This window comes from Melopsittacus undulatus, chromosome 2 (genome assembly GCF_012275295.1).
Source record: "Melopsittacus undulatus isolate bMelUnd1 chromosome 2, bMelUnd1.mat.Z, whole genome shotgun sequence".
Lineage (NCBI taxonomy): Eukaryota > Metazoa > Chordata > Aves > Psittaciformes > Psittaculidae > Melopsittacus > Melopsittacus undulatus.
The window spans coordinates 112945784-112959710 of record NC_047528.1 but is presented as its reverse complement, the minus strand read 5'-3'; the positions used below and the strand labels follow the sequence as shown (position 1 = coordinate 112959710).

At 39.5% G+C, this 13927-nt stretch overlaps 1 protein-coding gene across 1 annotated transcript in view; it reads left to right on the top strand.

The window, feature by feature from the left end:
• Positions 1–13241, top strand: part of KPNA1 (karyopherin subunit alpha 1) — a 49743-nt gene extending 36502 nt beyond the window's left edge. Inside the window, exons 12-14 of the mRNA XM_034071658.1 lie at positions 7258–7385; positions 8108–8286; positions 9749–13241. Coding sequence (XP_033927549.1) covers positions 7258–7385; positions 8108–8286; positions 9749–9936 — 495 coding nt within the window. The 3' untranslated portion in view covers positions 9937–13241. The remainder of the gene's footprint in view (positions 1–7257; positions 7386–8107; positions 8287–9748) is intronic.
• Positions 13242–13927: the final 686 nt, after the last annotated feature.

Here is a 13927-nt window from a genome sequence, read left to right as displayed (position 1 = left end):
GTGTTAAGATTGCATTGGGTTACACTCCCTGCATCCACCCACTCTAAAGTATAGAAATATAAAGTTAGAGGGAAGGACTTCTATATTCATTCCCACTTCCATAGTATCTACAATGCTGTTTGGTAGCACACTCCAAAGGCTTTCACTGCCATTTCTAAAAGATAAGGCAGCAGCCTATTGCCATTAGACTTGCACTCAAACACAATCAAGTAAACTCTGGTGTTAAGTCATTATAAGTTAACATGCATGAAATGTGTGAAAGTAAGTGCTAAACTTTAATAAACCTATATTAAAGCATAGGAGGTTTGGGGTTTTTTTTCTCCACCGAAGGTGGAAGTGAAAGCCTTTCAGAGTGTGTTATCAGCAGTGCCTAGGCAACAGAAAAGTGTGGTGGAATACAGCAGTCTTTCCCCTCTTTATTTCTGTGCATTTAAGGTTTGGGTTGGATGTGTGTATCCTGATGCAGTCATGATTGTCACTAAGTATAGTTTTTGTTTGTTAATTTCCTAGTTTGTATACAGCTTTGCTGTACTTCAGTGGATAGCTTCCCCAGTCAGGGAGAAGGGGAACTACATCTTCCTGGGAGTCAGAAGGAGAACTGTACAACTGAAGCTAAATCCTGACTGTCGGCCCTTCTGAAGGGGGTCGCAACCCGTTGAAAAACTATGAAAGGCAGTACATCAGACACAATCTTCCATATCTGACAGTGAAGACATCATAGGAGTTCTCTCCTGTTGACAGGTTAAGAAACTTATAACTTCTTTTCTAATATACTTTAAATTCTCACAAGAACATTGGGAAACCTGCGTATGGTTAGGCATGGTAGCAACAGGATCTATGCCATGTTTTTACCCCTTTAGAGTTTCCTGTTCTTGCTGAAACATGACATGAGCCAGCATAACAAATGATATATTGCCTGTTAGTTTTAAAAACTCTGGAATGAAACATAATTTCACAAATTGGAGTAAAGATACAAGCAACGAATCATCAGAATCTCTTTTCCAAAAGGACCACAGCGATGCTGGGGACATGGAAAAGGAATGATGTAATTCACAAAGAGTTGTGCTTTACACAGGCAAACTCTGGATCAGACTACTTAAAGTGTGTTTGGTTTATGCCATAGTTTGCATGAGTGGTCTGAAATCTTCACATGCTGTTTGTGGTAGCAGGACATCAAAAAGTTTCAATTAGGAGCAAAATATGTCATTGCTGACAAGGTCATATTTGTTTGAGGACCAATGAAGGTCTCAGTTTTGTGTTTGTACAAAAACTGTTTTCAGGCTTCTACATGTGGTGAATCCCATACAGCATAGCACATTGAGGGCAGGAGAGCTAAATTATCTTGAATTCTTTTGTTCTGCCTGAAAACCCCAACAGTTCTTTATAGTACAGGCTCTTCCTGTCAGCAGGAGCAACCTACTGTAAACTATCTAGAAATTTGCTTTATACACAGTTTGGAGTTTCTAGGCTTAGGTGTCTGTGTCAATAGCTTAAAAGCCCGTAAGAGCTGGGATCTGAAGCGCTTTCCTCCTGTCTCTCAAATGGAAGTGATTTTGTAATCATACCATCATGTTAAATAGCTTTGGCTTGCAAGTATTTATGTTACTTAAAGCAGTTGTGAATTGAATCAGTAAAAAGGGAACTGGAACACAAATAACTGAGATGCCTCTATGGCCTGAAATTTCTAGCCAGGAGGATTTCAAAGCAGTAGTGCTGTATCACACCTGCCAGATAGAGTGGTAACTAATCTTGAGTTGTTAAAGGTAATGAGAGAGTTTTCAGGAGCAAGAAAACAGTCATGCTGTAAGACTTTTTTGCTTTCACATTTATGTAGACAGCACTTGCATTCTAAACGTCTATGTGTATTTTTGCATGCCTTAAGTGGTTTATTTATGGGAGCCAAAAAGAGGGGGAGCAAATTCACTTGGTATTGAGCAGTTCAAAATACTAATTTAATATACCACTGTTGAAGACCTGCTCCCTAACAGTGGCTACAGTGCATTTAGATTCAACATCCTTGCTGATGTAATAAAACTCTGATAATTGACTTTTATCTAGCTTCACTCTTTAAAAATCAAATCCTGTAAAGTGGTGAAGCTTGATTAAAATAAGGATAGAATGTTTCCAAGAGACAGGCAACCCTCTTGGAGGGTCATAGCACAGGGATACTGTGTACTTTAAAGCAAAGACAATGAAGTTGACACTTCAGAAGTGAGGGCCAGATTTGCTGAAGGACTGAGAATTACAGTTCAGTTTAATTTCAAATTAAATTTGAAAATTGAGATTTCAATGAAAATTCAATTTTAATTTTCCGAAAGACTCCTAGTTACAAGTCCAATGGACTTCACTTCCAACTGATATGAATGTATGCAGTTGGGCAAAAATTTCAGTGTTAGTTTAATGTATTAAAGGATGGGCTTTGTATTGCCTGTTATGCAGAAAAGAGATTTCTAACATGTTGTCAAGATACTGTCTCAGTGCCTCGTAGTAGCAGCCTAAAACCAATGTGAATATTAGAAGTGGTCAGGAAAGGGATGAAAAGATCAAAAGGGGAATCTTGTTCTTGTTTTGGAATAAATCTTCACTGTTTGTAGATCTGTCTTCAAAGGATATGCTAGGAATGGAGTGGAAAGGAGGGACAATAAAACATCAGCTGGATTCCGTATGAGGAATAGCTTTGTAGACTGTGAGACAAGCGAAGGGAGATGTGGCAGAATACTGTAGAAACACAAGGAGCATTTGAGAAGGTCAATGAGGAATGATTGGGGTTTTTTTTGAGCAAAATCCTTGAAGGAAAAGACATTGAAGAAATTAAAGAGGTGCTGCCTTTAGTTATGACATACAAGCACATAGCTTTTCATCCAGGTGTAGTCTAACTGGAACTCACTGCTGCAACTGTAAATACATAAAAATACATAAAAAAGGAGAAAAAGAAAAGTAAACATGACTAGAGTTTACACTTTCCTGTTTATCTGCTGTAGATTGCTCTTGGAAGGAGGATGTTAGTATGCTTTGTTCTTACACGCACTCACAAGAGTCATTTGGATTGAAAAATCCGTACATAAAACTGCTAAAATTAGGTAGGTCTTGGAATTCCTTTACTTTTTGGTTACACTCTTGGTCTGCTGTTATACTCCTTGAAAAATTCCAGTCATGTTTAGAGCATTAGAATGCATCAGCTGCTCAAAAAGAATGTTTAAACAACCTTTGCTTTATGGCATGTATGAGGAAGTTGCCCTCTATTTTCATGAGTAGCCAAGGCACTTTTCATTTTCCAAGGAATAGCGGAACATTTGAAGGGGTGACAAAGACTGAGATCTGTTTGTACATCAGTCCTAAGTTTTTCTTTCTTTCGCATCTTTTGAGAGTTCTTTTTGAAATTAAATCTCTTAACTGTGTTCTGTTCATTTTATTTGAAAGCTATGCTTGTCTTGAGCTTCTTGTATGTGCTATGTAAGTCTTCAGCACACTTCCACAAGAGAGGCACACACAGTACAATAATGCTAAAAAATAACTTGATTTAACACTTTCTAAATCTTCAGAACTTACAAGCACCTCATCCTGCTTCAGTCTTTTAGGGTTTTGCTCTGCCTGAGGTTTGTTTCCCTTCAAAGAAAAAAAAACAAAATCCTATTTTAGTAGTTTACTGTTTTATCACTTAGATGGAAAGTGGAAGGGAAACATGGTCTATTTCCACAATAACTATTGCTCCCACATAAAATATCATAGAGCTAGGAATCCTTAGGCATTCTAGTTTGTTGTCAACAGTAACTGTTGTGGGCAAGGGTCCAAGGTATAGAGGGTAAATAATAGATGCGGCAAGCACTTTCCCTGTATTAATGCTTTATTGTTACCACCCTTGTTAAGCTTAACTGGACTTTTGAAATCTAGTGAAGATACTAAGGTGAAAGCAAACTATTTTCTGACCTAGTTAATGGCTTAGGTTAGTTAGTTGGTTTATTTGGGTTGATTTTCTTTTTTCCACACATCTAAGCTCTGAGAGTTTCAACTGTTAACAGCCTGCTAGTTGAAAAACTTTGCTGTACTACAGAGGGACAGTTAAGTCCCTTTAACTGGCACTCACGCTAGGGTGAGGTGGTGACAACACTTAGATTGCACGTCAAGCAATAGGAAACATAAAAGTATGGTGATTAATAATCTGCTTCTCTCTTGAGCCACTCTCTTTCAGTGAAGCACCTTATGAAAGGCTGCTTTCATCTGTTCTGCTTGGGTAAAGACAGCCAACTTCACTGCAGAGCAGAAAGCAAACCAGGTGCCTGTAGCCTTTTATACAGTAGAATAAGAGAGATATATAAATAGAAATAAGAGGAATTAGAAATAAGAGCACTCACCCAAGAGATGGGAGATGTGGATTCAGTTCTTTCTGAAAAGATTCAAATGTGCATTTCTCCACTCTGAGAGGAGTAATTTTACTCACCAGTCTTTGCATTGAATCAAAGAGTACAAAATTGATTGAGCCAGAAGGAAAACAATAAAAGTCTTTTGAGATAGACCAGTTGCTGCCCTCCCATCACTAGTTCCCTTTGTTCTAGAATTCTCCTACTACTTTACAAGCTGAAATTGAAGTATTTTAAGGTAACTGAGGTTTTTCTGGCATTAAGAAGGCTCAAACCATATTAGTGCCTGTCAGTTAAGATATGCTGACCTAGTTTCATACTATCATGTAACATACTCTGATTTTAGTACTTACTAAAGAAGTTGATTTTAAGAAGACCTTTTTTAGGAAAATGAATCTCATGTAAAAGTTTTCTTTTGGAGGGAGGATTTAAGATGTGATAATGAGATTTTTCACTTGTTCTTAGCTAGAATAGTAATATAATAATGCCCTGGTGTATCCTATTGTAGATCTGTATCAAGCTCTTTCAGTAAAGAATGCTTAACATCCCTTAACACCCCATTCTTATATGGGCTTCCACCTCAACTCTGGACTTATGTGAAGGGTAGACTGCAAAGTCTCTTTTCTCCTCTGGTTGATAAGTACTGAAGTTCACTAGTGAAAACACACATCCCTTCATTCTCTAGATCCACAAGCATACATACGTGTTCACAGATCTGTTGAATACCACTGTGGGCTCTCTGCCCATCTGTTGTCCATGGCTGGATTGTGAGCTCTCTTAGCTCGCTATACTTGACTCCTGTTCACTGGTTAGTTCAGCTTCATTCTTGCTAGCAAACAGATGCACACATTCATCTTGAGCAGCCCCACACTTGCAGACCCCTTGATTATTGGCATGGACCCTCAGTCCATGCTGGGATCCTGGACCTCCTACTTGCCACCTAGTCCAGTTTGCCAGTAAATTATGTACACTGTGATTCTTCACTCCCACCACCACACCTGAGGATGATGTAAATACCTGCATTGCATGGAGCTGATGTCTTGGCACGTTGTCTTCTGACTTACAGTTGCACTGCAGCTGACAAGTCAGGCACACAGGCCCTATGGCCTGTGATCCTGCTGCAGTGGCTGATGTTGGGACTCTCACCTGCTCTTGTTATAGGGGCCCTTTCCCTCAAGGTTTGACACCAGTTGCTGGCCCTGAAGTCACCTTTTTTTGGCACCCCAGAAACATGCTCTCCCTACTCCATGGCCCCTACAGCTACTCATGCTGGGACCCCTCCCATCCACTCTAGTTGCTGATGCCACAGACACAGGGATTTCTTACTCCTGTCTCAAATTCAGTCATGCTTACCTCACTTGTTAGCACCTCACTCTACTCACAGGGGCTAGCGAGGGAGGTTACATGGCAAGACAGTTACAAGATTTGTTACAAAGTTTTGCACAGTTCCACTTGTCCCTGTCTTACTATTCAGGAAGTCCAGGTTGGGTCTCTGCAGATTACTGACTGTAGCCTTTCCTCCTTTGTGATTGTCTCTCTTATCCCTTGTCTATTAGGTTTGTGTCACCATGTGTTTTATTTATTACTTTCCTGTTGTTTTTATCTCACTTTGAGATGAAAAGGTCCTTGAGCTGCTAGTCTTAATGAAGCAGATGCTGTCACATCTGATGCACTCTTACAGTGTGCTGCTTTTGTATAGTTTTAAAAACTGGGTTTCCATTAAAATACGTTGGGGAAGGGGAGTACATTCTGTTTCTTGAAGATACTTTCTTTTATCTTTTGTCTTTTTTAATAGCTGGCTTCTGTTTATGACCTACCACTTCCAGCATTCATGTTCAAAGATTTCAGTTGAGGACATTTTGCTAAATATGTTTTGCAAAGTACGAATCTAATATAACATGGCATGATGGAAGTGTAAATGGTTTTCCTTGAGGGCTTCAGATTCCTGTACTGGAAGTGCAGATTCCGTGGTAAAGGAAACAGCATTCATGGGATTGTGGATAGGTGATATGTGTTTATATAGTAGATGCAGTGTGGGTGTCCAGACAAACAGAAAGGGTAAAAGAAATATAAGGTTTTTTTTCACTGGGTAACCATCCACAACATCAATTGACTATAGCTTTTTGTGCTAGGTATTGTTAATTTTCTACAGAGTCCCTTGAAAAGTTTCTCTTTGTCTTTCTTTGAATCTGCCTTTATCAATTCTATGATGACTTGTTTGTGAAACAGTAGTTTAAAAATGTTATTCTAAGCTCTTGCTTCCTTGAATGATCCTTATGAATGTGCTTCAGGTCCTAATACTTGTGTAACTAAACTAGTTTCATTTGTCTTATTGCAAAAGGTTTTTTCCAGAGGACGTTACTAATTGCTGACTAAATACTCACTTTTATCAGTTCGGTGAGCTAAGCAGTTAACCATCCTGCTGAACCATCCATTGTCTTTTTACCAGGAAAAAAATAGATTGGTTCTTGCTTGTTTTGAGGAGATCTTACAATTTGTTCTCTGTTGTGTCACCCACTGGAGATGTAGTATGACAGGCTTATGAAGTCTTTTTCTCTCATTAGGGGATTTTAGTGGATTACTGATTTACTAGCTTAATGCTCTACTATCTGAAGAATAAGGGAAGTATGGGCATTGTTTTGCAGTCAAAGTATATTTAAGTAACACATTAGATCTGGCAGTCACTTCAGTCTGAATGTGTTTTGAATTCTTTTGGGATAAACACAGGCCCCAGCAGAACTGGGCTTTTGAGTACAAAGCTGAAAACTGATTTTTGCTGCTTGATAACAAACGTTCAATTGTTTAATGTGTTGTGCTGAGCATAGGCATTGGCTGTCTCAGGACAAGGAAGTTATTTCTTATTTTTGTTATAACCATGAGATGTTACTTCTTTTTGCAGACGGTCATAGATGCCCATATCTTTCCAGCTCTTATAAATATTTTGCAAACGGCTGAGTTTCGGACCAGGAAGGAAGCTGCTTGGGCAATTACAAATGCAACATCTGGAGGCTCTGCTGAACAGATCAAGTATGTAATAGTTCAAATCTTTCAGTGCAATTGCCTGAACTAGTGTTTGCACAAGAAATCATAACCCAGAAACTGAAAAAACCCCCATTCTGTATGCTTTCAGTGTTGTATCCAGTGAGCCAGGTCTTTGTATTGAGCTGTGAATGAGACATTCATTCCTTTAGGGAGAAATCACTGTTTCGGCAGTGCACTGCTCATTTAACTAACTGAACTATTTCTCTTTGTGAAAAAAAACAACTAAATACAACTTTTAAGCTGATTTCTTAGTGGTTATTGTAAAGTGTAACAAAATCTGGAGAGGAATGGCTCATTGTGGGCATTTTGTGTATTGTTTTGCCTGCTCAAATTACACTAGTATATTATGATTATATTATATGCAATTTTTCTTAAGCCAAACCGATGAAGTTTTAAATGTATTAAATTGATATAGTTTGTATCAATAGAAAGTGTCTATAAACTATAGCTGTATTTTAATCATAAATTAAAAATAAAAAAGTTACTTATTTCATCTCTATATATAGAGAGAAGGTATCTTAAAGCTATTTTATTTCAGCAGAAACGTCTGTTGACTCGATACAAATAGATGTCTGTACTTTCTCCTGTCAAGTTGCTATTTTATCTGATTGGTTTTGTTCTTAGACCTCATGCCTTTAAGTGTTTAAATGGCTACACCAATTATAATTTTGCAGAAAATTCACTTGGTTTCATGTGGTGTTTTTCAGGTATTTAGTTGAACTGGGATGCATCAAACCACTCTGCGACCTCCTTACAGTAATGGACTCAAAGATTGTGCAAGTAGCATTGAATGGGCTGGAGAACATCCTGAGGCTTGGAGAACAGGAATCCAAACGCAGTGTCACTGGCATTAATCCTTACTGTGCTCTTATTGAAGAAGCATATGGTATGAGAAAAATATAGTTAGGGGAAGTCATTGGTTAAAGTGGGAATCAGGGGTTAAAGCAATGGTCACAAACCCATTAGAGTTTCAGCAGACCCAATTTCATTACTTTCCTCATCATCACTATTATCTGAACATTAACTGTTCTTTGAGTCTCCATGTGCCAAGGTACTCCATTTGTACATTATCTTTGTGTGTAGATTTGAGACAGTGTGTGCAGATCTTCTTTCTTAATACTGACCCTGAGGGAGCCTCCAGGGTGTCATTCAGGCACTGAGATCTTTCCTTCACAGCAAATTAAATTTTGGGTGCTCTGGTCTATTGTTCATGTTTCAAACCTTTGCCCGTAAAATTATGGCAGCAGCCTCAGCTTCATTGTTTGCCTTTACTCTGCTGAAGTTCTGGCATGTACCAGCATGATTTCATCCCAGTTCTGAGGTATTGCTGCTCTTAAGGTTAGTTTCCTTGTCGATTGTCAAGTCCTTTATTAAGAAGATAAAAATGGGTTATTGAGAGCAATATAGAAGAAGATAGTATCACTAAACATGGCTTCTTGAACCATCATTCCCTTCATGGTTACCTTGACTTCCAGGGAAGAGTTGTATCAAAGTAGGACTTTTTTCTTGCCCACTTCTAGGTTTTAACTTCCCTTTTCATGTCAGTGTTACAGAAATGTCTACAGAGTATCAGAGAATTGTTTCCTGTAATTTTCATACATAGTAAAAGGAACAGACAAGAAAGCTGCTGCAATTCCCAGTATTAAAGATTTTCTAGAGTGGCTAAGACTTGGATTTCATTATAGTATCATTCGTAGGTATTAAAGATAGTTTAGCTTGCAGCCTTCTTTTCATTTATTTCTGACTACAAGGCCTGAGTTTGGCCATCTGCTTAACGTCTGCCCAAAAACTGATTGCATGAGTTAAGCTGCATTGTATGTACTTGTGGTACAGGTTAGGTAATGGAATTTCCATCCTTCTAAGCTTTGAAGATTTGCTGAGTACAGATGACTTTACCTGGTGTTAGTAGTAGTGCTGGGCTTGGACTGCAGGTTGAACTGGATGATTACCAGAAGTCTCTTCTGACTTGCAGTTATGTGATTCTGTAGTCATGGTTCTTGTAACCAAAGCACTGTGAACACACTTTCAGGAAACAGTCCTAAAGGTCTCTTCAGAAAAATGCTTTGAGGTGAGGCTGTGCTCTTCAAATATTCAATCTTGCTGATACTTGTTTTTTCAGTGAAAGGATACAAAGTATGAAACACATCACACAGTTACAGGGAGCTTTGTAGTTCAACTGTTTTACTTTGCTTGTGGAGAGTATAAGCTGGGTAAGGACATAGAGGCACCTGCTCTTCCTGAGGTAGGGGAAGAGAATTGTCATAGAACTTGGTATTCGCAACAGACTGAAAATGATCATGGTCGTGTGCTTTCACCAAGCTGTAACTTTTATGCACTTTTCTTTGCAGGCCTGGACAAGATAGAATTCCTGCAGAGCCATGAGAATCAAGAGATTTATCAGAAGGCCTTTGATCTGATTGAGCACTACTTTGGAACAGAGGATGAAGACAGCAGCATTGCCCCACAGGTGGATCTCAGCCAGCAACAGTACATCTTCCAGCAGTGTGAGGCTCCCATGGAAGGCTTCCAGCTCTGAGGTGCCCCTGTGCTGTGTGCTCCTCTACCTAACCGATCCTGTTGTCGAGCCACAAGCCACCCGTGGAGTGATTCTCTCAATGTTTTCCATAATCCTGTTTGCGCTCATTCGCTTGCCTTGTGCACATGCTCTTACATACGTCTGGAAAACTTTTGGCTCTCCGTGGCAGGATGCCCCCTCCTTGGCAAGGGGTCACCAGAATCACCCTTCTCCTCTAGATTCTGAACCTCTCCACTGTCACCTTTGTGGGGTTGAGGCACCTTTCTATACTTTGAGATAATTCCCTGCTCTTATTACAGGAAAATAATCCCTCCTCCACTAGCCCCCAACTCTCCTGGCATCCAAGATAAGGCTGCCTTTCTCTTCTGTTTGCTGCAGTGTGTGCCTGCAGTCCAGGGAAACATTCAGACTCTCTGAGAATGTAGCTGAATTAATTCCCCATATTCTTCCCTGGATGCCTCTTTGGATGGCTCAGAGAGATGCATTATATCTTCACATGTGATGTATCTACTTTTCTGTATGTGCCAGCTGGGGTTATTGGCATATAGAACATGTTACAAATAATGGAGTAAGTTCTCTACCCCGTGCAACAACAAACTGCAATGGACATATTTCCTGGTTCTTAAAGAATACTGAACACATCTGGCCCCATCCCTTCTCAACACTGAGCTCCCAAGCTGGATTGCAGACCACTGTGGAAACTTCCCAGCTGCTCTTCTCTATCCACAAAAAAATTGCCTGTGAATAGGTCACTCTTACCACCTCCCCAGAAATGACTTTCCAAATGACTTTCCAAACCAGCTTCTAGAATGGAGAAACTACCCCCACTTTTTCTTGCTGGCACAGTATGATCCAGCTGGACCTTCCTTAGAAATTGAGCCCTTTGTGACTTCATGCTCCAGGGTCTGGTCTTTGGTATTATAGTTACGGCTGAAAAATTCTTGTCTGCCTCTTTACATTTTTACACAGTGTGACTTGAACAGAATTCTCTTCTGAAAAATTACCTTCTGAACACAGAAATTTGAATTTGTAAAATTTAGCACAAGGAGCGTTAGAGTTTCATGAGACAAGAGCTTCTTCTCCAGCTCACCTGATAAAACCAGAGTCCTCCTGGTTAAGGCCCTTATTTAACAACTCAAATGACACTACGCTCAAAGGATAATAATCTTACAGCCGGATCCTCCTGGCCCTTTCAGTTTTCCCTCTTGCTGTTTACTGGACTTGAGATAAATAAGCATGGAACGCATGGTTCCTACAGGTGACATCTATAAGGCATCGCTGACTGCATGACAGCTGTCATCTGCAGCTGTAGACTGCCCTTCTGCTAGCAGCATGTTCTTGGCTCCACGACCTGCTTGGATCACAGACATCTGATGCAAAGGCCAGCTACTCCTCACTGACTTCAGCTGAGATTGGCACCAGAATCTGTGTGCAACTGGAGAGATGCCATGTGATTGAAAGTGGCGGTTCCATTTCTGTTAATGCAATGGATTGTCCAGGCCGTCCGCTCCCCCCCTGCATCGGGCTATGTTCTTTCAAGCCCTTTTGGATGCTTGGAACCACATTTGTCCAGTGTAAACATTTCAAAATCACCACTAACAACTGCAGTGTCGTGTACCTGTGGTAAAGGTTAGTGGCAGAGCTGTCTGCAAGATCCTCCTTCTGGCTCCTCTCAGTGACAAGCCACTGCAAATCAAAACCAGCCCATTGGATACAGAATGATAAAAACATACAAATCACTTGTCAAACTGCTGAAAGAAGCTAGGCAAAGGCCTGAACATCAGCTCTGTGTGACCATTATTTAAGTACAGTCTTCAGTTCTGTCTGTGCTTAGGATGGAGACTCTGACCTGTGTGGCTACTGCAGCAGCCACCTGCTGCTTCCCTAGCTAAGCCAGTTGGCCTCCACCTTCCCTCTCCCACTTACTTTCTCTAGTGCTGCTTTGTGCTGAAGGAACATTTAGTTTACTGCACTTGATCTGTAAATGGACTTTAATTCTTTGTAATTTTAGGGGGTTAAATTTGGTGGTTAATTTAAAAAAAAAAAAAAAAGAAAAAAAAAGAGCAAGAAAACCCCTCAATGTTGCCTTTACATCACATATAAATAACTGTGTTTCTCTTTTCTTGAAGGGTGATAGAAGCACTGATTAGTAGCAAAACCTTGTTTTAGCTTTTGGATTTTTTTGTGCTGGATTTTTTTACGTGTAAATTTCCAATAACATGTCATTTCTATAAGATTTGTTTAAAATCATGTACCTCTTATTGGATGGTATAAAAATGCTACATATTTTGTAAACAAATCTGAGCAAAGTGTGTGTGCATATATTCTGTATATTCATATATGTATATTCTGTGTATATATACACTAGTGTGTATATATACATATATACACACACACCTATATATGTACACACATGCATATGTGTGTATATATATACACATATCTATATATCTATATATATATATAAGTGTTTTCCAGGCTAGTGAAAACAATGTGGTGCATTGGCGTTTTCTTCCCCTGCCCCCCAGAAAAATAATGACAGTTGCCTCTAAATGAGTGAATTAAAAGAGAGTCCGTTGAAGCTGAATGGTGTGCCTTCCTGTGTAAGGAGCCTGGCCAGTGTTTGTTACTTTTGCTGTGGATATGTGAATTCAGAGCAGATAAGTATAAATCTTTAAACTTGGTATGTTTGTTTGAAGTGACAGGCCTGGTAGACACAGGTAATCTTGTTGTCATATATACCTGACTGTGTAAGGCATTTGACTGGTAATGCGTAATATTTTGACTGAAAACTAAAATGATACAAAAATCAACATGGCACACATTAAATGGATTAAAATGTGGCTAATTCATAGGTCTCAGTTGAATTTTAAATGCTGCTTAATTGAGTATATTTCCATCAGGATTTTCCAGCAACCAGGTCTTGGCCTTCCTTTACTTAGCTTTATTAATGGGTTGAAAAGAAACAAAATCCACTTCTAACAAAGGTTGTGCATTCTAGGGAGAGCAGATATGTGAATGATGAAAGGAACAGTAGCTCGCTGATACAGACTCATCAGAATTACTTGGTATGCCAAGGGCAAGTAACCTGTTTGCATTTTAATAGAGTCAAATGTGTAGTGTAACGTTACCCATCTAATAAATAACATTCAGGTCACAGGTGAAGGACTCTGTTCTGGAGAAGTGCTGCTGAAAGTCTGAGCATCATTCTGCATCATCGCTGGAACGCTACTTCCTAACATGTTACTGTGTGGCTACTGTAATGCTCACAGGTACAAAAATAAATCTTTAGTAGAAGTGGGGAATTTATATTAACTTTATAATGGCATTGGTGAAACTTTACAGGAACACTTATTTTTGCTAACAGTCAAAAAGGGATGCTACGAAATTGGAAACAGCAAATACTGTAAAAAGGTGGCAAGTCCTGTTTAGATAAGAAATGAGGCACTCTTAAACTGACAAAAGGGTTATGTCCCCCGCTAGGAACATTGAAGCCCATATTTGCTTTCCTAAAGGATATGCTGGCTGCTCAAATGGGAACTCTAACATCTCTAGCTTCCACTTTGTGAAGGTCCCACTGTGTTCTGTATTTTGTGTGCAAGTAGGAGGCAGCGTGGTTTCATGTGTGCAGGATAGGCCAGGGAGCTGTTGGAGTTCTTGTGTTCTTCTCTCCCCAAGGCACAGGGAGAAAGAAAAGGAAACACTGTTTAAGGGCTTAGTATGTCCCTCTCCATCAGGCACTGTTAAAAGAGTGTAGACTAAAACTGTCAGTTAAATCAGGCAATATGAGGTTTATTAAGAAGTGTTCCAGAAAGCTAAACTGGCTGCATAGGCCAGAAATGTGTTCTGGTTTTTAAACCATTGTCTGTGTTCAGAAGTGCTTTCTTGGAAGCCATCACACTGTTAAAGAGGTGGTTTATTTCATTGCCTCTCTGAGAAAGATTTACATCATTTTTCTATTAGCCAACTACTTGTGAAGAAAACACTGCAG